Source organism: Sminthopsis crassicaudata, chromosome 1 (genome assembly GCF_048593235.1).
Source record: "Sminthopsis crassicaudata isolate SCR6 chromosome 1, ASM4859323v1, whole genome shotgun sequence".
NCBI classification, from domain to species: domain Eukaryota; kingdom Metazoa; phylum Chordata; class Mammalia; order Dasyuromorphia; family Dasyuridae; genus Sminthopsis; species Sminthopsis crassicaudata.
The window spans coordinates 627,055,887-627,083,823 of NC_133617.1; the positions used below are offsets into that span (position 1 = coordinate 627,055,887).

General features: G+C 33.8%; 1 protein-coding gene across 11 annotated transcripts in view; it reads left to right on the plus strand.

The window, feature by feature from the left end:
* Positions 1–27,937, plus strand: part of LOC141551272 (phospholipid-transporting ATPase ABCA3-like) — a 249,925-nt gene that overhangs the window by 92,090 nt on the left and 129,898 nt on the right. For all 11 annotated transcript variants that reach the window (XR_012484816.1, XR_012484817.1, XM_074282726.1 and 8 more), the window contains one exon: positions 6,522–6,695. Coding sequence is in view for 9 of the 11 variants with exons in the window: in XM_074282726.1 (XP_074138827.1) it covers positions 6,522–6,695 (174 nt within the window). In the remaining 2 variants the exon portion in view is untranslated. The remainder of the gene's footprint in view (positions 1–6,521; positions 6,696–27,937) is intronic.

Genomic DNA, 27,937 nt, shown 5'->3' on the forward strand with positions numbered 1-27,937 from the left:
GTAACTTGGAGATACTCATCATTGATCCTTAGAGCTCCTTTTTTAATGCATTATACTTAAGAGTCACAGCAAATTTCCATTGGCATAATTCTTAGCTAAGTCAAAAAGTAACAGACTTTTCTATCAGAGCCCAGACCTACTTTAGCTGATAGGCCCAGGATACTCTCTCAAATACATGGTTATACATTTCCCAAAGATGATATGTTATCCCTTGTCTTGATATTGGCAAAAGTTTGTCTTAACTGCCAAGCAATGAAAGAGAAAGTTGAACTTCCCTACTATCTCCATAGAACTCTTCCAATTTGAATGATGTGGGATTGACTAGAAATCACTTCCTCACCATCATTTGAGAAACCAAACCACTTGAAAATTTTTTTGGATTCTTGTTGCAGCATGAGATACATGAAATTTTTCTCATAGATCTCTGCAACACAAAAGGAGTACACAAGAAGAAAACAATAAAATGGATAGGAGAGTGCGGCACTAGCATTTCATGATCCTTTTCTCTGAATAAAAAAACCAAACAAACAAATACACAGATTTTAATGTCAAAATAAAATTCAATAAGGAAATAAACAGGAATACAGAAAGGGCAAATAGGGTTATATAAAGGGAGATCAAATCTAGGGAAGAATTTTTTTAACTTAGTATATATTTATTAAACCCCTCTCTTTATTGTTGAGATAGGATAAATATTTGTCATCTGATGTAGGAACTCTAATGTTTACAATAGAAGAATTTTAATAAATAGTTTCTATATTTCTTTTCAATTAATATACTTTTTGGATAGCATTTTTCATTATATTTCTTTTTTAATAATAGCTTTTTTATTTTCAAAATATATGCAAAGACAACCCAAAGATACCAACATTAGGGATAAAAATTCATTATTTGGAAGAAACTGTTGGGAAAACTGGAAATTAGTATGGCAGAAATTAGATATGGATCCACACTTAACACCATATACCAAGATAAGATCAAAATGGGTCCATGATTTAGACATAAAGAATGAGATCATAAATAGATTAGAGGAACAGAGGATAGTCTACCTCTCAGACTTGTGGAGGAGAAAGGAATTTATGACCAGAGGAGAACTAGAGATCATTATTGATCACAAAATAGAAGATTTTGATTACATCAAACTTAAAAGTTTCTGTACAAACAATACTAATGCAAACAAGATTAAAAGGGAAGTAACAAATTGGGAAAATATTTTTAAAGTTAAAGGTTCTGATAAAGGTTTCATTTCCAAAATATATAGAGAACTGACCCTAATTTATAAGAAATCAAACCATTCTCCAATTGATAAATGGTCAAAGGATATGAACAGACAATTCTCAGATGATGAAATTGAAATTATATCCACTCATATGAAAGAGTGTTCCAAATCACTACTGATCAGAGAAATGCAAATTAAGACAACTCTGAGATACCACTACACACCTGTCAGATTGGCTAAGATGACAGGAAAAAATAATGATGAATGTTGGAGGGGATGTGGGAAAACTGGGACACTGATGCATTGTTGGTGGAGTTGTGAAAGAATCCAACCATTCTGGAGAGCAATTTGGAACTATGCCCAAAAAGTTATCAAACCCTTTGATCCAGCATTGCTACTACTGGGCTTATATCCCAAAGAAATAGTGAGGAGGGGAAAGGGATCTGTGCCAAAATGCTTGTGGCAGCTCTTTTCGTAGTGGCTAGAAAGTGGAAGATGAATGGATGTCCATCAATTGGAGAATGGTTGGGTAAATTATGGCATATGAAGGTTATGGAATATTATTGCTCTGTAAGAAATGACCAACTGGAGGAATACAGAGAGGCTTGGAGAGACTTACATCAACTGATGCTGAGTGAAATGAATAGAACCAGAAGATCGCTGTACACTTCAATGTTGTATGAAGATGTATTCTGATGGAAGTGGATATCTTCAACATAAAGAAGATCCAACTCACTTCCAGTTGATCAATGATGGACAGAAACAACTACACCCAGAGAAGGAACACTGGGAAGTGAATGTAAATTGTTAGCACTACTGGCTATCTACCCAGGTTACTTATACCTTCGGCATCTAATACTTAATGTGCAACAAGAAAATGGTATTTACACACATATATTGTATCTAGGTTATATTGTAACACATGCAAAATGTACGGGATTGCCTGTCATCAAGGGGAGGGAGTAGGAGGAGGAAGGGGATAATTTGGAAAAATGAATACAAGGGATAATGTTATTTAAAAAAATTACTCATGCATATATACTGTCAAAAAAATTATAAATAAAATAATATATATATGCAAAGACAGTTTACAACATTTACTGTTGCAAAACCTTGTGTTCCAAATTTTTCTTGCCCTTTCCCCTCACCCTCTCTCCTAGACAGTAAATGTGCAATTCTACTATACATATTTCCACATTTATCATGCTGCACAAGAAAAATCAGATTAAAAAGGAAAAAATGAAAAAGTTTTTTAAAAAGCAAGCAAACAGCAGCAAAAAAAAAAAAAAGATTGAAATACTCAATTGTGATGCACATTCAGTCTCTACAGTCCTCTCTCTCTGGGTTGTAGATAGCTGTCTCCATAACAAGTCAGTTGGAATTGGCCTGAATCACCTCATTATAGAAAAGAGCCACATTCATCAGAATTGACTATCACATAATCTTGTTGTATGCAATGTTCTCTTGGTTCTACTCATTTCACTTAGTATCAGTTCATGTAAGTCTCTCCAAGTCTTTCTGAAATCATTCTGCTGGTTGTTTCTTATAGAACAATAATATTCCATAACATTCATATATCATAACGTATTCAGCTGTTCTCCAACTGATGGGCATCCATTCAATTTCCAGTTTTTTGCCACTACAAAAAGGGCTGCCACAAACATTTTTGCACATGTGAGTACTTTTTAAGGAAAGAATTATTACAAGCAAAATAAATACAGTTTCAGAGGTAAGAAAGATTAAGAATCATAGATCAGGGTCTGTACTTGGGTAAAAGGAGGTTACACTTGGTGAAGAAGAAAAAATTAATTAGATCACAAAAAATTAATGTTAGTCAAATTTCATTTCTTTCTACATTTCCTTTATTAAAAAATGGTAAGGGAAAAGAGAAAAAGTAAAAAAGTAATGATGAAGGAAAACACAATTAACAGTCATAAATGCACTGAATTGCAACTCATTAAAGTATATAGTCTCAGAATGGATTAGGATGCAGAATTCAGTCATATGTTGTTTGAAAAATCAGGATTAACATAGTTAAAATGAGGGGATGGAGCAGAACTTATTATGCTTTAAGGAAATTCACAAAAGCAGAAGTAGGAATAACAATCTCAAACAAGTTAAAAGTAAAAATGGACCTGGTTAAAAAAACTAAGGATTGTTATTTAGTCATTTGCATCATGTCCAACTCTTTATGACTTCATTTTAGGCTTTTCTTGGCAAAGATACTAAAATGGTTTGGCATTTCCTTCTTAAGCTCATTTTCTCAAATCAGACAAATAGAGGTTTGTGTCCAGGTCATCCAGCTAATAAGTGTCTGAAGTGGGATTTGTAGATGAGTCTTTATGATTCCAAGCTAAGTGCTCTATCTATTATACCATCCAGTTGCCCTAAAAGAGATAAGTAGGGAAACAATATTATGATGAAACATATGCTGATAGATATGATACCAGTATTTTGTACACATAACACACACATCCTCTGATCAACTCTAATTATATAAAGAAAAATATTAATTAAATCATGGAAAGATACAAACAATAAAGTGATAATGGTAATTTCATCATGTTCCTCCATATCTTTAAAAATAATATAAAAAAACCAGAAAATTATATTCTGTTATATATGACAGAATTCTTGATATCAATGAATAAAACTACAAAGAAACTGCTTATTTCTCATCTTTGCATGATAACCTTTTCAAAACTGACTGTTTTATGAGAAAATAAATTCATAACTGGTATAGCAAAATTATTAAAACAACTGATGCAGGCAGTAGCCCCCTTTAAGATTCCTTTTCTGATCTCCAGTCCCCTTTGGGACTGACCTTTGATTTACAAGATCTGGTCAAAACCACCCTTTTGTATTCCAAGGGGAGAGATCTGTATCTGAGCTAATTTGGGCTGTAGCCAGCCTCCATTCTAATGATCTGCTCAGGTTTCCCAACCCCACCTGGTGGGTTCTGGCCCTCAAGGAATCAACCTGGGACTCCATCCATAGGCCCCTTCAAGCAAATAAAAAAGCCAAGCTGGAATCATCTCTTGGCAGAGGGTCGAAACATGCAAGCACCATGGTTTGCATCACCGACTCTCTGTCCACCACTTATGGTGTATTTTTTTCTCTATCTAACTCCTTTTACTAACCAGACTTTAACTTTACTTCCAAACCCTACAATAAACCTTTTTTTATCAATCTAGGTTTTCGGGCCTGTAAACTCCTTTACAGGGGACTCTCGCACCTCCACCAGACCTCATTTAACTTTGTATCCTTATGCCGAATCCAAAGGGGTTGCAGGGGAGCTCCATTTGACTCCCTGTACCCCGAATCTGCCACTAGACCTCAATTAATCCTAATTTTATTTAGGTATCTCTTATCTAGACCTCATCATATGGTGAAACCTCATCACAACCTTTAAGATAATAGAATAAGTGACTTTTGAAGCAAGAATGCAAACTTAAATGAGACAAAATGATTTTGTACTAAATTATACTAAATAATTGATCTATTATGTAAGTCATAGAAACAATATATAGTTTGATAAACAACAATGGCTACAGTAAACAGTATTCAAAGTTTGTACCTAAACAGTCTTTAGGGGGAAAATTACTTTTTAACACTTCCCATTAGAAAAGAGCAAGAAAACATCAAATTTAAAAATTACAAGCAAATACAAAAGTCTAAATTCTCAATATCAAAGAAGATAGAATTTCATATAAACATTTCATTACATTGATAAAATTAAAAGCCAGTTTTTAAAAGATAATGAAACAGAGAAATTATTTTTCATCTGTTCTTTTAAAAAGTAAGAAAAACAAAATTGCCACTCTAAAAATGAAAAAAGAGACAACAAATAAAAAATCATTAAAAAATATTTTGGCCAGTTATATAATGATTAACATAAATTTTATATGTATGCATAAAAAGATTAAGAGAACAAGAAATAAATTCTTTTAATTTATTTTAGTTCTGAATTCTTTACTACTGTCTAGCCCTTCCCTAACGCATTGAGAATATAAGAGATATGATACCTGTTTTATATATATAAAGTTATGTAAAATATAATATCACATTAGCCAAATTGAAAAAAAAAAGCAAGAAAAATAAAGTGAAAAAATATGGTTCAGTCTGTACTCAAGTTTATCATTTCTTTCAAGATGCATAGCATTTTTATCATGAAGCTTTTGGAACTGTGAATAATTATATTGATTGTAGTAGCTAAGTCTTTCAAAGTTAATTATCATTACCATAGTACCATATTTATAGTCTACTTGAATATCCCAATTACATGTTAATAAGATTTCCTACTGTTTCTCTTCTTTATTGCCTAGTATATTCCTCCCCTTCCCTATTTCTCCCCTCCCCCAACTATTTTCTTTTCAAGATCTTTAAAAAAAAAAAAAAGTAGGAGTACTGGGAGTAGGCCCAGACCCCCTCCTCTGCCTTGATTAACTCCTTTTTAATGACATGACAGTTCTAATGGAGTACTTTTATCATCTTCCTACCCTCATTTGGAATGAAAATATAAGAATGGCCATAATATTTCTGGGACTTTTCAGTTTGAGGTTTATTATAGTAAATGGTTTATTAAATGATCCTTGGTATTTTCACTTTTCTCTCTCATTCTAATATATCAGAGAAGTTTTCTTTGATGAACTCTTGAAATAAGATATCCAAGCTTTTTAAAATCAAGTCTTTAAGTTAGTTTAATGATTCTTAAATAAGCTCTCCTTAATCTATTTTCCACATTTTCGGTTTTTTGGGGCTTTTTTAAAGTCTTTTGACTTTGTTTTTAGTATTTCTTGTTGACCTAAGAAAACATTAACTTTTGTCTGGTCCATTCTAATTTTCAAAGAATGTGTTATTTGAGTAAGGTTTTATATCTCTTACATTCAGAAGCTAAACTCCTAGGTCTTTCCTACAGAGCTCTCAACTTTTTTTTCATTTCAGTGTTTTTGTATCATTTTAATCTAGCTATGCCACTTTTAGATTTGTTCCCCAAATAGAATAAAGAAAAACTAAAAGGATCAATGTGTGCGAAAATAGTATAGCAGTCCTACATTCGTTTAATATCACTATTGTAACTTGAATGAAAACATAATTAGTATGCATCTGAAGTTTATAGATGAGAAAAAAAACTCAGGGATATCTATTCAAACTGGGGAAGAGAATAGTAATCCAAAAACATTGTGACAGACTGATAATGTGGAAGAAAGATGACTGATAAGGATAAATGCAAACTCTTATAATAGCCTATGTATATTATTTATTGGAAATTAATTTGACTTCTTCTTTTTGGTTTTTATAGCTAACATAGCAGTTGCCACAGGAAGTATTATCTATTTCTTCTCCTACCTTCCATTCTTCTATATCAGTAACAACATCTACAGTATGTCTCATTATATGAAGATACTTTCCTGTCTCTTTTCAAATGTTGCCATGGCTTTGGGAGTAATGTTCATGATCCAACTTGAAGCAAAAGGTAAGTATGATTTTTCTTAATTATTTCTTGATCATATTGCTAATTAGAGACAATAGGTATAAAAGTGGTATGAATAATGCTAGTCTAATTTTCTTTTTGAAATAGAACCCTTAAAGTACCAAAGATTTGGCTTTTTTCAGTCAATGAAAAATTTTTGCATTTGATATATTTAAATGTCACCCACTTTAAAACAAATTTGAAATGTGATTAGTTCAATAAAATGTTTTTCATCTTTAATTCATTTTAATTCATACAAATCCTCCCATTAAATAAGCATTTACTAAGTGATTACCATTTCTTCCTGACTTTAAGCAGTTTATAGGTTTTTTAGAAATATAAGACTTAACACTTGTGAAACATTAGGAACTAAACTCTTATGGTATACATTACATATTGTAGGAATTATAGGAGTTCAGAGATATTAGAGAGTAAGAGCAACTGTAATCTTTCCTGGCTTCATTGACAAGATTAGCCTAAATTGGGCTTTAATTTGTAAGAATCATCTAGGAATAGAAAAGTAGAGAGGACATATGAAAGTACAAAAACATGTCTGAAGTCATGGGAATAGAAATGAGAATGTTCTTGAAAAATACGATTAGATTAATTTGAGTGCAAGATAAATTCTAGCGATTAATGAAAAATAATAGAATGAATGGGATCTTTTTGGGTTATGGAAGACCTATTAAATTAATCTGAAACATTTGATTCAGGAAGCAATACTGAACACTGTATGTTTTTGAAGAAAGGTTTTGATGTAAGTTGTCTTAAAAGATTATTAATTTAGAGATTATATTGAGACTTGATTGGGGGGCAGGGAAATCAGAGAGACAAGTTTAGAAAATTGTCTTAGAAAAAGAGACATGAAATAATGAGTAGCTGGCCTACAATAGTGCTATTAGAAATCAAGAGGAATGCATTGTTTATTAGAAAGTATTTGGTTTTTTTTCTTTCCTCTGGCTTTGCGGCCATAGCTAGGTAATGTAGTAAATAAGCGAATCAGAAAAGCCTATCTCAGTAGATGGGTTAAACCCTGGTTGAGGGTAAAATGCACGTTTTATCAAAGAAATTTGTCTCAAAAGAATTTTTCCTAGTCAGTTATTTTCTCTGTAATTTTATCTTCCCTGATCCTTTATATTGTTTATTTGGCAATGGACCCTACCTTTATTAATAGATTAGAAAGGTAGTTTTATCTTTGTTCCTTTGATTTATTTATAATATTGATGATGAGGAGGTTTAGATTTGGGGTACCCAAATGACATTAGGGTTTCTGGTGGTCAGGGAGTTAAATGAGATCTAGTGGCAGGTTCGGGATTCAGGGAGTCAAATGGAGCTCTCCTGCAACCCCTCAGGATTCAGCACAAGGGTAGGGAGTTAAATGCGGTCTAATGGCAGTGCAAGAGTCCTCTATAAAGGAATTTACAGACCCGAAAACCTAGATTGATTAAAAAAAAAAAAAAAAGGTTTTTTATGGGGATTGGAAGTAAGATTAAAGTCTACTTAGTAAAAGGTGTTAGATAAAGAGAAGAGGGCACTGGAAATAGGATTCCAGTGGGCAGAAACTCTTGGGGTGCCAAGCATAGGGCTGCCTTGTTTGGAATCTCTGTAAAGAGAGGGTTTTAGTTTGACTCTTTTATAATACAGGGCTTTGGCTACAAGCCAAAGGGGGCTCGTGGGTGGAATTCCAGGTTGGCTCCTCAATAGGTTTTAGCTAGGGTAGAATTTGAATTGAATTCAATGGGTTTTGGGACTGAGCCCACCCAGAAAACAAAGATGAAACTGTTTGTGCTTAGGGTGGAGTCCCCTCACTGAGGCAAGAGTTGAAGGAGGTTTTCTCCTTTAAGGATTTTCAGTTTTTGGGTTCCCTCTTCAGTATCACCCTTTATGACTGTCATTTAATGTTAATATTGATATGTCTTATGAGGTTCTGATCTAAACCTACGTCTTCCATTCTACTTTCTAGTTTTTGTAGCAAAGCAAGTTATTGCCTTGTCTTGTCTATTGTGCTAGATTCTTTGCTTCTGTAAGTTTTATACCTAATTTGTTCCACTGATTTATCTCTGTTTTTTAACCAGTAGCAAATTATTTTGATGACCACTGTTTTCAAGTAAAGTTTGAAATCTGGTATTGCTAGGCCTCCTTCCTTCTTACCTTTTCATTATTTCTCCTGATATTTTTGATCTTTTGATCCTCCAGGTGAATTATTATTTTTCCACTTCTATAAAGTTAATCTTTTGGTTGCACTGAATAAATCAATCATTTATTACTATATTGACTCAGTCTCCCTATAAGCATTTCTCTAATATATATGACATAACAAGTATTCTCTAATTAGCGATGTTTGTATTTCCATAAAAAGTATTTTGTAATTGCATTCAGAATTATAGACAGTTCCATTGGGTGTGTCTTGGAAGGTAGATGCCCAGGTATTTTATATAATCTTTAGTTATTTTGAATAACTCTTCCTGTTGGACTTTGTTGGTAATATTTTTATATATCTACATACATATAACTGATGATAAGTTATATGGATGTATTTTATATACTAAAATTTTACTGAAGTTACTCATTGACTCAATTAATTTTAGCTGTTTTGCTAGGGTTCTCTAAACCATCATATTATCTCAAAAATTCACTAACCATGTTTCCTTGGCTAATGCTTAAGTCCTCAATTTTTTTTCTTGCTGCATAGCTAATAATTTCATGATATCACATGTAATAATGATAATGGATATTTTTGCTTTGCCCTTGATTTTACAGATAGATCTCTAGTTTCAGTCATTGTGATGAGGCCAGAAGCCATATTACAAAAGGTTAAGTAGTGAGTGAAAGGTGAGAGAATGAAGACAGTGAGCATAGACAATTTTTAAAGGAGTTTAGCTATAAAAGATTGGATAGGAAGTGGTCTGATGTGATGGTAGTGTCTAGTAAGAAAATTTTAATAATGGGAGAATCTTCAGCATCTTGAATGAACTAAGTAGATGGGAAAGATTAAAGATTTGGAAAGGCAGTGATTTAAGATATAATCTACTGAAGGAGAAAGGGAATGGGATTAAGGATACATATGGAAAAGCCAGTCAGACAAAGAAAAAGGGAACCTTGTTGTTGGAGGTTTAGGGGGAAAGGAGAGTAGGCATTAATTCCAAGAGGGTTTGAGCAGCAGGATTGGAGATTTTTGAGGCAGTTGAATCTTTAAGCTATTAGTCTATGAATTGACCCTGGTGGTCAACAGCATGAACCTCATGCTACATGAAAGAGAATTCTAGGCCAATAGCAGATTCTAGAGCCACTGTGACTGGTAGTCTTAAAGTGTGGCTCAGCAGAAGATGAATTAATGCTAAGGAGGAAGAAGGACCAGAGAGAGAAAACTAAAGAGTTTGGAAGGACAGTAGCCTAAGTACCTTAATATCCCTTGTTTGAATGACTTCAGTGACAAAAAACACTCCTGATCCTCCACTCCCCCAAAAAAGCAAAACCAAATTCTATGTTTGGTTGCTATATACTAAAATAATTTTAATAGGAAACAAAAGCTTTTATTTCAATTAAAGCTTTTGTTTCCTATTAAAATTATTTTAGAAAAATAATATTTAGAAAAAATAAGTTCTTCAAATTCAAGTACTTAGAAAAATACTTGTTTCTCATTACTCATTAATATGAGTAAGTTTCAGTGTAAATTCCTGTTTTAATAATGGAAAAAGTTAAAAATTAGGAAGGCACTGAGACCTGACTAAAAACAAAGGGAAAGGAAGGTGTAACTGATTTATGAATAAAATTAGAAGGTTTCATTTTGTGTATAAAATATTAGTCTGCCTAAAAAGACTACAGGAATACAGCTCCTCTCCTTATTAGAGAGAACAAAGTGTTTCTTGAAGAAGTAAAACTGAGAGAAAACAAAAAAAGGAAAACTCAATTCAAGAGACAATTTGGTTCTGCATCAAGATAAAAAAGAATATAACACATATTAAGAAGGAAAGAACTACTGAACCATTTCATCTAGGTAATAATTTTGAAACTTTAAAGAGGGTACGTTTTGAGGAAGAATAAGCAATTTATACTCCATAGAGTGATCCTGTTGCTCTGAGAGATGCCATTCATTGTTGGCCACCTAAAGAAAAGATATGTCTCTTCTGTGTCTCCGTACTTCAAGTTGGCAAAAGTATGTAGGAAGTATGCTATCTTCCTGAAGCATAGATATTTGAAAGAACAGTTTCCAAAAATTTTAGAGCAGGGATTTTTAACCTTTTTTTCATGTCTATGACTTCTTTGGCAGGCTGGTGAAGCTTATGGAACCCCTTTCTTAGAATAACTTTTAAATTCATAACACAAAATACATTTGATTACAAAGGAAACAGATGATATTGAAATATTTAAATAAGTTATCAAAATGTCAAAATGTTTTATTTTAAATATTTTTAAAGTAAATTCATGAATTCCAGATTAGAAATTACTAGCTTAGTCTCCTAAAGATAGGTAGAATAATAGATGAAAATTCCATAGAGAAAGGTAGTCAAAGAAGATGAGAAGCTCACAAGAAAGAAATTTTGAAGACACTGAAAAATAATTTTGATGAATTGTAAAAGGGGAAGTTGTCTGAAGAGACTGATGTTCAATGTGGAATTAGATTGCTGTTTTTTCCAAAGTTACCAATTATTTTTTCATTGCCAGATCTGATCTTTTTTTCTTAATCTTCATCTTTCCTGACCTCTTTATAGAAATGTTTCTATAGGTTTCTCTAGGATGTTGTCCTTTCTCAGGGTTTTTGTAACACTATTCTCTTTATATGTTTCTTTTCCTGGAGTTAGGAAGACCTAAGTTCATATCTGGCTTCAGATATGAGCTGTGTGACTCTAGGCAAGTCACTTGGCCTCAATTTGCCTCATTTCCCTCCTTTGTAAAATGAGGTTAAAATATCACTTATCCCCTAGGATTATTGTAAAGATGAAATGAGATACTATTTTAAAGAACTTTTCACTATGCCTAAAACATAGAAAGTGGTGTGTAAATGTTAGCTATTATTTATTGTCATCATCATAATTTTCTTCTTCTCTGACCTGTCTTAGTCTCTTTTGCTGAATATATCATAACTCCTAACAGTGGATATATATCTGTGGCTCTATAATAAGCCCTCTTCCCCTTTTTTTCTACATTTTAATGTGATAGCCTTATGAACTTTATGGATTTAATTGCTTCTATGTAGATCTCTATGAAAAGTCTAAAGGAAAAGAAATCATAGTAGTGAGAAAAAAAATGTGATGTACAATTATGAAAATTAACCCTGAATTTTTTAAACAAACTATTAATAGTAAAATGGAAACTAGACAATAGATATTACATGAATCATAGAAGTCACATAAATATAATAATTTCATTTAGAAGTTAAATCAGCATAAGTCAATTGCTATAAGAAGACTGAGATAACAAACGTTTGGCTTACTTGCCAAATGGAGAAAGGTAGCTGCCAAAGGCAATAACAGATTAATATATAAATTTGTTTGTAAGATCTTACAAGGAGTGATGGAAGCTGGTGTGCAATATTGCTTCATAAAGCAAAAAGAATTAGTTAAACTTCCTTGAAGAGAATTGTAATAACGTAAACTAATTTTGCCTAAGGAAATAGAGAAGATCAACAGAGGTAAAATGGATAATTTTGATTACAAAAATGTATCTGATTTTATCTGAGCCTTTTACTATTATATGATTGTCCACATATTTTTCACTGATTGCCTTTCCATCACACTTTTCTCAGTGGCTATTCCAAACTGCCTTCTCTCTCCTAAAAATCTCTTAATTCACATTTTTCCCTCCCTCAACCTCTTAGCTCTTACTAAATTGTGAAAACAAAAGCCATCTATCTGCCACCCTTCTCTACCTCAAAACTCCTTTTCCCCAGCTCCCATTATTATTTTTTGAGTCCAGGGTCAGTGCTCTATCTACTTGCACTGCCTAGCTACTCCACATTCCCTATTTCTTCACTAGTTTCTACCCTATTGCTTACACACCTGACTTGGTCTCCCTTAACCTTTTATAAATTTCAGTTGACCCTGCCTTTCATCAAGCAATCATTCTATTTCTTTGCTCTCACAACCATGTTCCATATTACAAATATGTACACTTCGTGCTGCTGGTTTCTTTCCTCCTACTCACTTCTGGGATCTTTGCAATCTGCCTTCTGAACTAATCAGTCAATTGAACCTGTTCTAGAGGCAATAATCTATTGTTTTAGAATCTATGTGCATTTTTGTTGATGTCTTTGTAACTTTACCATAATTTCCGCACTATTTCTTCATATCTCTCTCTCAGAGAGACATCCCACATAATAAATAATATTTTAAGGATTAAAAAAAGAAAAACTGGAAACTAATTAGCATAATTAATACATACCAAAAATGTCTAAAAATATGTGCAAAATACATTACTTGCTGATCTCTCACTTCTGCAGAGGGATAGGGTTGAGCGTTTCTCATATATCTTCTTTCAAGCCTTGCTTCTTTATATTTTGTAACATTTACTTTTGATATTTTGTAGTTCTTTAGTTGTAGTCATGAACTTTTTTCTTAACTGTGCTTACTTCACTCTGCATCACTTTATATAGATCTTATTCTGTGTTTTTCACTTTTGTCATATTTTTATAGCATAGTAATATTCCATTACTTTCATGAATTAGCATCTACTTCGTTTCTTGACTATCAATTGACATTATTTTTCTTACTGACCTCTTTTACATATAAGACCAGTAATGGGCTTTCTCAGTCAAAAGGTATGGACATTTTAGTCACTTCACTAGCATAAATTCAATTTGCTTTCTAAAATGATTGCACTGACAGTGCACTAGTGTGCCTATCTTTTCATTACCCCTTCAACATCGACTATTTCCATCTTTTGTCATCTTTGCCAATTTGCCAATTTGAGGTAGAACTCGGGTTTTTTTTTTTTTTTGGATTTGAATTTCTTCTGTTAATTAATGAATTAAAGTCTTCTTTCATTATTATGATTCCATTTGTAGTTCTTCTTTTGAGAACTATTTATTCATATCCTATAGCTCTCTATCTATTAAGGACAGTTTCTTACATTGACAAATCTAATTCCCAATTCTTATTCTTTTTGAACTCTCTACAGAGTAACACTTTTGACCATTTTCTGAGATACCTTCTACTCCCTTTACTTCTTTGATTGATTTCTCCTGGTGTATCTCCTATACACCTTACCTTTTTTTTTCATTATCATTCTCTAGTCCCTATTGTGTGGCCATCTCTAGAGCCTATCCTAGGCCTTCTTTTTTCTCTCCACAGTGAGTTCTTCAGCTCTCATGGGTTTGATTACCAGATTACTATTTCTAAGCATGTGACTTTCAAATTCTTATATGCAGCTATAATTTTTCTCTGAATTTTTGTCTTGCATTTCCAGCTGTCTACTGGACATATTTACTTTGCTGTTATTTCTTTTTTTTATTTTAATTTTATTTTATAATTATAACTTTTTTTGACAGTACATATGCATGGGTAATTTTTTACATTATCCCTTGCACTTACTTCTGTTCAGATTTTTTCCTTTCCTCCCCCAACCCCCTCCCCCAGATGGCAGGCAGTCTTATACATGTTAAATATATTACAATATATTCTAGATACAATATATGTGTGTAGAACCGAATTTCTTGTTGCACAGGAAGAATTGGATTCAGAAGGTAAAAATAACAGTTTACACTCATTTCCCAGTGTTCCTTTTCTGGATGTAGCTGATTCTGTCCATCATTGATCAATTGGAATTGGATTAGCTCTTCTCTATGCTGAAGATATCCACTTCCATCAGCATACATCCTCATACAGTATCATTGTTGAAGTGTATAATGATCTTCTGGTTCTGCTCGTTTCACTTAGCATCAGTTGATGTAAGTCTCTCCAAGCCTCTCTGTATTTCTCCTGTTGATCATTTCTTACAGAACAATAATATTCCATAACATTCATATACCATAATTTACCCAACCATTCTCCAATTGATGGACATCCATTCATCTTCCAGCTTCTAGCCACTATGAAAAGGGCTGCCACAAACATTTTGGCACATACAGGACCCTTTCCCTTCTTTAGTAGTTCCTTGGGATATAAGCCCAGTAGTAGTATGGCTGGGTCAAAGGGTATGCACAGTTTGATAACTTGTTGGGCATAATTCCAGATTGCACTCCAGAATGGTTGGATTCTTTCACAACTCCACCAACAATGCATGAGTGTCCCAGTTTTCCCACAGCCCCTCCAACATTCATCGTTATTTGTTCCTGTCATTTTAGCCAATCTGACAGGTGTGTAATGATATCTCAGAGTTGTCTTAATTTGCATTTCTCTGATCAATAGTGATTTGGAGCACTCTTTCATATGAGTGGAAATAGTTTTAATTTCATCATCTGAAAATTGTCTGTTCATATCCTTTGACCATTTTTCAATTGGAGAATGGCTTGATTTCTTATAAATTAAAGTCAATTCTCTGTATATTTTGGAGATGAGGCCTTTATCAGAACCTTTAACTGTAAAAATGTTTTCCCAATTTGTTACTTCCCTTCTAATCTTGTTTGCATTAGTTTTGTTTGTGCAGAAACTTTTTAATTTGATGTAATCAAAATTTTCTATTTTGTGATCAATAATGGTCTCTAGTTCTCCCTTGGACACAAACTCCTTCCTCCTCCACAAGTCTAAGAGGTAAACCATCCCATGTTCCTCCAATTTATTTATGATTTCATTCTTTATGCCTAAATCTTGGACCCATTTTGATCTAATCTTAGTATATGGTGTTAAATGTGGGTCCATGCCTAGTTTCTGCCATACTAATTTCCAGTTTTCCCAGCAGTTTTTGTCAAATAATGAATTCTTATCCCAAAATTTGGGATCTTTGGGTTTGTTAAACACTAGATTGCTATTTTTATTCACTATCTTGCCCTGTAAACCTAACCTATGCCACTGATCAACTAGTCTATTTCTTAGCCAATACCAAATGGTTTTGGTGACTGTTGCTTTATAATACAGTTCTAGATCAGGTACAGCTACACCACCTTCACTTATTTTTTTTTTCATTACTTCCTTGAAATTCTCGATCTTTTGTCCAGTAAAAATAGTAAGTAAATAGGGAGTATTGTCATCTTAATTATATTCGCTCGGCCTATCCAAGAGCACTGAATGTCTTTCCAGTTATTTAAATCTGACTTTATTTTTGTGGCAAGTGTTTTGTAATTTTGCTCATATAATTCCTGACTCTCCTTTGGTAGATATATTCCCAAATATTTTATACTATCGACCGTTATTTTGAATGGAATTTCTCTTTGTATCTCTTGTTGTTGCATTTTGTTGGTGATATATAAGAATGCTGAGGATTTATGTGGATTTATTTTGTATCCTGCCACTTTGCTAAAATTCTGAATTATTTCTAATAGCTTTTTAGCAGAGTCTTTGGGGTTCTCTAAGTATACCATCATGTCATCTGCAAAGAGTGATAGTTTGATTTCCTCATTTCCTACTCTAATTCCTTGAATCTCTTTCTTGGCTCTTATTGCCAAGGCTAGAGTTTCTAGTACTATATTGAAAAGTAATGGTGATAGTGGGCAACCTTGTTTCACTCCTGATCTTAATAGGGAAAGGTTCTAGTTTATCGCCATTACATATGATGTTTACTGAAGGTTTTAAATATATGCTCCTTGTTATTTTAAGGAATAGTCCATTTATTCCTATACTCTCAAGCGTTTTTAGTAGGAATGGATGTTGGATTTTATCAAATGCTTTTTCTGCATCTATTGAGATAATCATATGGTTTTTATTAATTTGATTATTAATATGGTCAATTATACTAATGGTTTCCCTAATATTAAACCAGCCCTGCATTCCTGGTATAAATCCCACTTGGTCATAGTGTATTATTCTGGGTATGATTTTCTGAAGTCTTTTTGCTAATATCTTATTTAAGATTTTAGCATCAATATTAATTAAGGAAATTGGTCTATAGTTTTCTTTCTCAGTTTTCAATCGACCTGGTTTAGGTATCAGTACCATGTCTGTGTCATAGAAGGAATTTGGTAGGACTCCTTCAATCCCTATTTTTTCAAATAGTTTACATAGCATTGGAGTTAGTTGTTCTTTAAATGTTTGGTAGAATTCACATGTAACATACCTCTTATTTCTATCAAGGTATATCACTCTTCCACTTAGTTGTATTGAGAACCCTAGAAACATCTTTGAATTTTCCTTCTTCTTTATCCCCTATATTGAATCAGTTCTTAGCCTTGTCAATTTTACCTCCAGAAAATCTCTTATATCTGTCTCCTACTCTCCATACATACAGACTCTGCAATGGTCTAGGCTCTTGTCACTCCAATTTTACCTGGACTACTACAATAATTTCCTCATTGATCTCACTGTTTACAGTTTATGATTTCCTTCTGAAATCCACCCTTCTAACAACTGTCAAATTGAAACATAGGTCTGGTTATGTTACTCCCTTATTTAAAAAAAAAAATCATCATTGGCTCTCTGTTTGTTTTCTAGGTGAATTAATAGGATAAAATACAAAATCTTTAACCTATTTAAATTCCTCCCATATCTGACTTCCATTTTCCCTGTCTTATTTCATTTTATTATTTTCATGCACTCCTCATTTTAGTTAGACTGGCTTGCCATTCCTCCTGTGTGACATGCATCTTCTTCCTCAGTACCTATGATAGCACAGATGCTCTGCCACTTTGGAGTATCAAAAAAAGAAGTATCAAACATGAAGGCCAGGAAGAGTGGGGAGATGTATTAAAAATGAATTTGGGAAATATTTAACAAAATAAATTGAAATACAATAAAACAGTATTAATATATTAATTTCTAAGTCAATTTGTAGTACTCAGAGATTTTCATGTATGGTTTAGTGAACCCCATATCTATTTGAGTTTTTCCCCAGTGGCATCAAAGGAAGTAGTATTAAGACAGGAGAACAATCTGGGCAGGGAATTTATTATAATTACAGGGCCCTTTGAAACTGTCTATTCAGTCCAATTCCCTTATTATAGAAAACTCCTATTTAAAGCAGCACAAAGTGGATGCCCATCATTTGGGAAATGACCAAATAAATTATGGTGTATAGTTACAATGGAAAATTATATTACCATGAGAAAGAAAAAAGGGAAGATTTATATAAAACCAATTAGAATAAAGTGAGAATAGTTTATACCTTAACTACATTACAATAAACAATTGTTGAAAGACTTAAGAACTCTCCCTGCTCAAACAAAATACAGTGACCCAATCAAGACTTTAAAATATTAATGAAAAAACCCTCAGCAGAATTCCATTCATGTTTGTTTTTTTTTATTGTCTTGGCAGCAGGATTATGGATGAGGCCCAGAATAAGATAAGTCTTAATGCAATTTTATGCTATTAAAATTTAATAGCTAAACTTATTAAAACTTAAAACTGGGAGACTTCCAGGTCACATGAGCAACAAGACTAGATATTTTTCTATAATCTCCATAATCTCTCAAACCTCTCTAAAACATCAATTATGCTCAAAAGATAAGGCAGCTGCAGTTATTTCCATGGCCTAGCGCATTCAAAATCCAAAAGAAGGTTTAAATAAAAATGAATCAAGGAAGTGATGCTTAATATCTCTGAGTTCACTCAGAACCCTACCTGCAACCTGCAACCCAGAAGCACCTGAAAGAAATGATTATTTTTCTGCTAATAACAATTTGTTAAATTAAGATTAGGTTTTTCATTTTTTATTTCATCATTCAGAGATCAGTGTTTGTAGGTCAGTCAGTCTTTGAAGGACATGAATGATTGCCCAAATCCTCCTGGTACCTGGTCTGAGATCTTGGGAGGGACCCTATCCAACTAGAAGACTTTACAAACAGTATCTAATCTAGGTAATTTCTTCCCTCTAGGAAGTCTATGCCCTTACAACAACTCCCTTTACCCCTCCCTTTACCCCCACCCCATCAAAGGAGAAAAACAATCAGAGTGATCTGAGTAGAGAGAGAGATTCCTTTTTCCAGATTGTTGGAAGCAGCTGAGTTTAATGATCAAGTCACATTCTCAGCAAGAGGAACTTAAGACTTCTGGCTTATTACCTCCTCATTATGTTCATCATTTCTCTAATTATTCACCAATCTTAGTTAATTGGCATCTCCTTTCCCAAAGGTATTTAATTATTCAGGGATCTCTATGGTTTTGTTTTTATTTCTGAGAGAAACCACTGACCATTGATTTATTGATTATTTGCTAACCTAATTAACAAATTGATTATTAATTGTCCAGAAACTTGGTGTCTCAAGCTTTTTATTTGTCTCACACCAATGCTGGTAAACCTCTGAATCACCAGTAAAAGAGAAAAAATCTCTGTACTGCCTTGCCAGGCCATAGAACTGAGGAACAGAAGGAGGAGACAGGTTACCAGGACAGGATACTGAGCACATGAGTAGATTTTGCATCACTCTATCAAGCCTGAGAGAAAAAGCACAGCATACAGTAACTCCAGCTCTGTTTACCCAAAAGTCATTTGGGGAAGAAACCCAGGCTGATGAATTATGAATTGAGATATTATGAGATCCAGCCAATAACAAAACTACCATCAAATGGTGGGGGAAGGGGGGGTCAGGGACGTGTGATTAGAAAAATGAGGGGGCTAAAGATTGAAAGTACTAAAGACTTCAGGAAGAAAAAAAATCTCCAAAGATCTTGAACATAAAAAGATAAATTAACAGGAAAAATAATAACAGAAGCAAATAAGACCTCCAGATTGGGCAAATTTGTTTCAATAAGAGAAATGATGCAACACTTGGTGAGACGGAGGACCTTTGGAATTTGAGAATATAGATCTACAATATGCTGTTACTGAGTGGCTTAAAGGGAAAATGATGATTTTTAGAGCAAAATGTATGTCCTGCACAGCAAAAATAATAATCAGAATAGAAAATTTTCATCTGTAAAGTCAAACCTTAGCAAAGAAAAAAAAAGAAGGAAGAAAGGAAGAAATGTGGATTGGGAGTGCACATGTGCAGAAGGGAAGGACAACAGAGAAAAGTAGCAAAGTATAAGATGATTAAAAGAAAATATGTTCACTATGCAAGTAAAACATAGTATCTTAAAGATAAGGGAAATTTTAATCCCTGGTAGCAACTGGCCCTTGGAAGAATGGAATAAGAGAAAAAAATTAAAGGTCAATCAGAGAGCACTGATCTATATAGATCAGTGATGAGGAAAGGACCCTACTATAAAGCAGTGTCTTCTCTGATATCTGCAATAATTGGCATTGTTTTCAGAGGAAGGCACGATGGAAAATGAAATGGATCACCTGCAATGATAGAGAAAGCTTAAAGAATAGAATCTACAATGGATACCATGGATTTTATATTTTTAAAAAATTACAGAGAAAAGAGAGAAATCAGATGATTATAGAGATCCTGAATCAGAGAATTAAAAATCTGGAGTAAATAGAGAAGACATATAATGAAGAAACTGAGAGAAATATTTTTTGAAAAGGGCACCAAAAAAATGAAATTTTAAAAAGTAATGAACAGGACTAGCCAAGGAGAGGAAAGGGGGGGAAAAGGAGTAAAGAAATATATAACCAGATAAAAGCAGGAGAGAAGAACTAACAAAAAAAAAGACCTTAAAGGGTATAGGATAACAAATGAGAAGAAGGAATCAGCAAAAGAGGAAGAGAATGAGAAGAGAGCTACCTTAAAAATTAACTGAAGGAAGATATTGGGGAGAGAAAGGGAAAGGGGGGAAAATCATACCATTAGACCAATTTTAAAGACATATGGAGTAAACTATAAATCTAACACATACCTTTAAATGTGAATAATGCAATAAATAAAATAATGCAATAAAATAAAGTGACAGATTGAATTAGAAAACAAAATCTTACAATCTATTACTTACAAGAAACATATTAAAAAAAAAAAAGACTTATACAAACTAACAGGAAAGTTCTCCTGCAGAACATGTTGAAAAGTAGGGACAGAGTATATTATGATTCCAGTCTAAATTATGTTAAGTTCAGTAGGTTCAAGGTTTAAAAGCATTTGTGCATTATAAAATCTAATTCAAAATCAACTTACTATTTAAGAATTAAATTTAAGAATTCTTTATTTAAGAATTAAAAGAATATACGTTTAAAAAGATAAAGTTAAGATTATATACAATTCAGCTTCTCCTGGAAACCATTACCTGGAAGTAAAGTTTCGATCACATTTCCCCTGAGGCTAAGCCTCTTTTTATATAATTATATAGCCTCTTTATATATAATTCAAAACACTCATAAGGGTCCAGTCTCATTTGTTTGGTAGTAGGGAAGCCAAGGGTAAAAAAAGAGAAGTGAAAAACTGGGGGGGGGGGGAGAAAGAGTATAAGGAAAGGAGAGATCAGACTCACTGGAGAAGTAAAAAACAGTCCTGCCTCAGAAATATATAATGATTCTGGGAGCCAAAAGACAAAGCAAGCAGTCAATCACTATAATTCTCCCACATTCATCTCCAAGCAACCATAAAATAGTGTTGTAAAATAGGTCCTAGAACAGCAAAATCAAGAAAGAGATGGAGTGGGGCAGCTAGATGGCTTAGTGGATAGAGCACCAGCCCTGAATTCAGGAGGACCCGAGTTCAAATTTGGTCTCAGACACTTAACACTTCCTAGCTGTGTGACCCTGGGCAAGTCACTTAACCCCAGCCCCAGGGGAAAAAAAAAAAGAAAGAAAGAGATGGAGTATAACAATATAACAGTATTTTAGCCCAGGAAAATTTGGAAGAGAAGCAGGAAATGTCACTCAGGTAATGATGGGGCACAGTCCAGGACAGGAAGCTTTCTTGCAAGCCTTGAATAAGGCTCATGTCAACAAACCAGCAGTAGTTCCATGTGGTGGATCAGGGGAACTCCAACACCAGGATCCTCCCACATGCCTTAGCATAGGCAGAGGAATGGGAAGACTCCAGTTCCAGGAATCATCATATTCTTCACTGTAGCCCCAGGCAAACAAGTGGCCTCAAGAGATTAGACTACTGCATGTTTCATTATAGATCTGGGGAAATACAGAAGCAATCCCACCAGACACATGCCAGACATCACCACTAGCATCCCATACCAGGTAAGCTGCCAGACCCCTATAGGCTTCAGCAGCTCTAGCCATTCCACACCCTACCTCTTCAGCACAACACCAGACAGAAGGGTACCCCATGGGCCTCAGGGCAACATCAATGTAGTACCAGCTCAATAATCAGGGCTTACAGCCACTGGCAGGGAAGCTTAAGACAGCACATTAAGGCACAAACTCAGAAGAGGACATTATTGTCAAAACACATGTGGGCAAAACCCCAAAGAAAAATGGAAATGATGTCAAGCCCAAAAAGAACTCATGGAAGAGCTCAAAAAGAAGCTTAAAAATAGGTAGAAGAAAAATTGGAAAAAGAAATGAACATATGAAGTAAGATAATGTTTAAAAAAAAAAAAAAGCATCAACAACTTGGAAAATTGTTTAAAATCTAGAATTGGCCAAATGGAAAAAAAGCAGATACAAAAACTCACTATAGAAAATAACTCCTTAAAGAATACAATCGGCTAAATAAAAAAGAAAATATAAAAGCTAATTAAGAGACACACCACCTTAAATTGAATTGGTGTGTCTCAGTTGGGCAGATGGATGTTAACAACTCTGTGACATCAAGAATCAAACAAATTCAAAAGAATAGAAAAATGAAAGAAATTTAAAATACTTTATGAAAAAAAACTGACCTAGAAAATAAATCCTGGGCAGAATTAATGTATTTTTTATGAAAGCTAGAAATCTTCCTGTTTCCTTGAATGACATTTTTTGTTGTTTTTGCTAGTGAGGTGATTCTTGGTTTTGGACGTAGCTCAATTGCCTTCCAAAATATCATGTTTCATGACTTTGAATCATTTCATGTTGTAACTGCTAAGTTCTATGTAATCATGATTGTAGTTCCCTGATATTTGAATTGTTTCTTTCTGATTACTTGAAGTATTTTTCCTTTACCTGATAGTTCTGAAATTTGGTAGAATGTTCCTTAGAGTTTTTTTGTTTTGGGATCTCTTTCTTGAGGCGATCAATAGATTCCTTCGATGCTTATTTTGCCCTCTGGTTCTAGAATATCAGGGCAATTTTCTTTGACAATTTCTTGAAAGACATTGTCCAGCTCCTTCTTTTGATTATGATTCTCATATTGTCTCTCCTAGATCGATTTTCTAGGTCAGTTGTTTTTTCTGTTTTCTATTTTTTCATTCTTTTGAATATGTTTGATTGATTTCTTGTTGTTCCGCAGTGTCATTGGCTTTCATTTGCCCAAGTCTATCTTTTAAGGAGTTGTTTTCCACAATTACCTTTTGTGCTTCCTTTTCCATTGACCCCTTCTACTCTTTTAACAATTGTTTTGTTTTTCCAAGTAGTTGGCTCTTTTTTCATGGCATCTTTTTTCTTGATTCACTCTAATTTATTTTATTAATTTTTCTTCTATCTTTCTTAAATGATTTTTCAACTCCTTTTTGAGCTCTCATTTTTCTTTTAGGTTTTGCCGATGTCTTTTGACATTATTGTCCTCTTCTGAGTATGTATTTTGGCCTTCCCTGTCACCATAACTTTCTATGGTTATTTTCTTTTTTTGTTGTTGTTTTTTGCTCATCTTATTTTAGGCCTGCCTTCTTTCTTTTAAATTTGAGCTCTGCTCTCAGGGTGGAAAGGACACTATCTCTCAATATTCTTTTGCCAGTGGCTGCAGGCCTGACTGTTAGACTGCAACTGCACTAAGGTTGCCTTGAAACCCAGAGGGCACTTCTGTGTCTGGTGCTGTGCTGAAGGGATGAGGGTGGGAGGTGCTTTGTGCTGCTGGAGGCTGCAGGGCTCTGGCAGCATACCTGGTGCTGAGCTGAGGTCTTAATGGGGGTGTCTGGCATATGCTGAGGCCTAAAAGGGTGTTTCTGTGTTACATACTGAAGCATGTGGTGGTCTGGCCTCTTGAATCCGCCTGATTGTGCCCTTGGCACATGGAAAGATCTTGGATTGTCATTTTCCTGATCCACTGCAGAGGGGCTCAGCATTTTACTGCTGGTTTGTCAAGATGCTTTTTGTACTGAACTGTGTTTCCATTTCACTTGAGTGAAATAAGACATTTTTGTCAATCTTCCAAGTTTCTTGAACTAAAAGATTATTCCACCCTTTCTTTTTGCTGGTTCTGCTGTTCCAGAATTTGTCTTGGGTTGCTATTTTATGGTTGTTTGGAAATGCATATGGAAGAGTTATGGCACTGTTTACACCTTGGCTACTGGAAGTTCCAATTCAGTCTCCTCCTTCTTACATGGACTAGAAAAATGGTTATTTTTTTCTTATTAGATTCCTTAATCAAGATTCAGTCTAGAGGATCAACTAAAACTATACTGAAAAATAGCCCTTGCACAAATAATGATGAATGTTGGAGGGGATGTGAGAAAACTGGGACACTGATACATTGTTGGTGGAGTTGTAAAAGAATCCAACCATTCTGGAAAGCAATCTGGAATTATGCCCAAAAAGTTATCAAACTGTGCATACCCTTTGATCCAGCAGTGCTACTACTGGGCTTATATCCCAAAGAAATACTAAATAGGGGAAAGGGACCTGTATGTGCCAAAATGTTTATGGCAGCTCTTTTTGTAGTGGCTAGAAACTGGAAAATGAATGGATGTCCATCAGTTGGAGAATGGTTGGGTAAATTATGGTATATGAATGTTATGGAATATTATTGTTCTGTAAGAAATGACCAGCAGGAGGAATACAGAGAGGCTTGGAGAGACTTACATCAACTGATGCTGAGTGAAATGAGCAGAACTAGGAGATCATTATACACTTCAACAACAATGCTGTATGAGGATGTACTCTGATGGAAGTAGATATCTTCAACATAGAGAAGAGCTAATTCAGTTCCAATTGATCAATGATGGAAAGAATCAGCTACACCCAGAGAAGGAACACTGGGAAATGAGTATAAACTGTTTGCATTTTTTGTTTTTCGTCCCAGGTTATTTTTACCTTCTGAATCCAATTCTTCCTTTGCAACAACAACAACAAAATTTGGTTCTGCACATATATATTGTACCTAGGATATACTATAACATATTTAATACGTATGGGAATGCCTGCCATCTAGGGGAGGGGGTGGAGGAAAGTAGGGGAAAATTCAGAACAGAAGGGAGTATAAGGGATAATGTAAAAAAAAATTACCTATGCATATGTACTGTCAAAAATGTTACAATTATAAAAAATTTTTAAAATATTTTTTAAAAAAGCTCTTGAATGAGGTAACTCCTCTTGAAAAGTAGGTCCAAGAAACCTCTGAATTGGAGAGTCCTCTTCCTTGGCATAAGACTGATTTATTATACGATTTCTGATATATAGGATAGATCTCTGATATATAGGATGCCCAATCCCAATACTCAGGAGTTTGATGACAAGGCTGTTATTTTTAAAATGTATTCCAGCCCATCACAATACTAATTTTATAATTATAGTTTGGAAAGTGTAATGTGTAAAGTAAAGAAAATGTAAAATGTAAAGTAAATGTGATGGCATTGGACCTAACGTTTGACCTTCATTGCAGTTTTTTTAAAAAGGCATTCTTATGTAAGGTACAATTTGGCTGATAATGGGGAAAGAAGATGATCTAAAACTAAAGTACAAGTGAAACTTAGAGAGATGCAGGATTCTTGGCTCACTAAGAAGGCAGATGAAATTCAGTCTTATATTGATAGTAACAAGCCAAAGAGCTTTTATGATTCACTGAAAGCTATTTATGAACCAAAGATCTAAGGTACATCTCAGCTATTTGATGCTAACAGAACCACATTCATTGGTGATCAGGACATGATCCTAGAGAGAATGGTTGAATACTTCTATAGTGTTCTAAACAGACTGTCATCAATCAATCTGAAGCAATTGACCATTTACCTCAGGTTGAAATTAACAAATTGATAGCTGAAGTTCCAACTAAAGAGGTTTTGAAAGCACCTGGTGCTGATTCTATTCCAACTGAGATTTACAAGATGGGGGTCCACTGCTCATACAAAAGCTGACTGAAATTTTCCAGATTATATGGTAAGAGGAAGTTATGTGCCAAGAGTGAAAGGATGACTCCATTGTCCATCTTTTGGGAATAGATTGTCTTGTAACAATCACAGAGTGGGAGTGTCTCCTAGTCATTTCTGTCAAGATTCTTGCCAGAGTCCTCAATAGACATCCTACACCTGGAGGAAGGTCATCAGTTATTTTAAGTTGGGTGGAGCTACATACATATGCTGACTGTGTGAATGGATTTTAAGGATTTCAATATTAGAACTAACATTTTCTCATTCAAAAATTTTGATAAACTGATATGTATATTTGATTTGGGGCTAAAATGCTCCCAAAAGTAGTCAATATGTGTGTTACATTTCCATATTCCCTTTTTAAGGGAGAAAATGTGAGTTTATGATTTTTGGAGTATAATCCACTTATGTGTTTTATTAGCAAATTTAAGTTACCAGAGTTACAAGACTACTTCTCAGAATGTAGGGAGCCTTCTCACTCATATTTTTAATAGAGAAGAAAGATTCATAGGCAGAATCTAAATGATCTTCATAACAGTACGATGAAGCAATATCCAAAGCAATGTTATCGTTAACTAGACTTTAACCTTGAATTGTTTTGAAGTTTCTAGTTAAGTTAAAGAAAATTAATATTAAGTACATTACTATTCATAGTAACAAAGTAGAGAACAGATCCACATTTTTCTGTCTTGTCACCTTTTTTCCTCAATATTTTTCCAATTACATGTAAAGATAGTTTTCAATATTCATTTTTATAAGATAAGTTTTTGTACATAATTGCAGGAAAATATTCATTTTTTCCCTAAAAACATTTTTCATTCATGAATATTTCATTACTGTGCACATTTCCTAATGCAAATGATACCAGCAGCAAGTGAAAATCAATGTCAACGGTACACATATCTTATCTACCTTAAGGTAACATAAATATGTGGCAAAACATGTATCACTGATAGTACTTCATAATATCCACTTTTATTTAGCCAGCATCATTATAGTAACTTTTTAATAAGAATCATTCACTGTTTCACTGGCTCCTTATATCCTCCCAGAGAATGAGTTTATGGGTACTCCACTGGCTTGTGGGAACTCCTTACAACCAATGAGCAAACTCCTTTTGAAAGGTGTAAACTCCTTTAAAGGTTTGAACTAAAAGTGTGAATTCTGGGCTACAGAAATATTAAGTACCGACTTAGCACCTAGTAAGGATCCTAATAGACAATGAAGTAATATATCAAAACTCACATATATATGCACCACGTGGTTTAGCATCCAAATTCTTAAGAGAAGTTAAAATCAGTTACAGGAAGAAATAGAAAAGCTATACTAATAAGGGGATCTCATTTTCTCAAATTTAGATAAATCTAATCACAAAATAAGAAATTAAGAAGGTGAATATAATCACAGAAAATTTAGATATGTTAGACCTCTGGAGAAAATTGAATGGGGATGGAAAGGAACATACCTTTTTCTCAGTGGTACATGGCCCTTACACAAAAATTGACCATGTATTAGGGCCCCAAAACTTCCTCCAAACTTCACAATCAATTGCAAAAAGGCAGAAATATTAATTCATCCCTTTCAGAGGATAATGCAATAAAAATTACATGCAATAAAGTACCATGGAAAGACAGACTAAAAACTAATTGGAAATAAAGCAATCTAATCCTAAAGAATGAATGGGTCAAACTAACAAATCATAGAAACAATAATTTATCAAAGAGAATGACAGTGAGACAACACACCAAAACTAATGCAGCCAAAACAGTTCTTAGGGGAAATTGTATATTTCTAAATTCTTACATGAATAAAATAGAGACAGAGGAGATCAAGAAATTGGGTATATAGCTAAAAAAAAAAAAAAGCTAGGAAAAAAGCAAGTTTTAAAATACCAATTAAATAGCAAATTAGAAATTCTGAAAATCAAAGGAAAAATTAATAAAATGGAATGTAAGAAAATCATTGAAATAATAAATGAAACTAAGACTTGGATTTATAAAGAAAAAACATAAACCTTTGATCAGTTTGATTAAAAAAAGAAAAAGAAGAAAACCAGATTGCTAGTTTCAAAAATGAAAAGGGTGAACCTAATATCAATGAAGAAAAAATTAAGAGCTCTTTTGCCCAACTATATGGCAACAAATTTGATGATCTAAT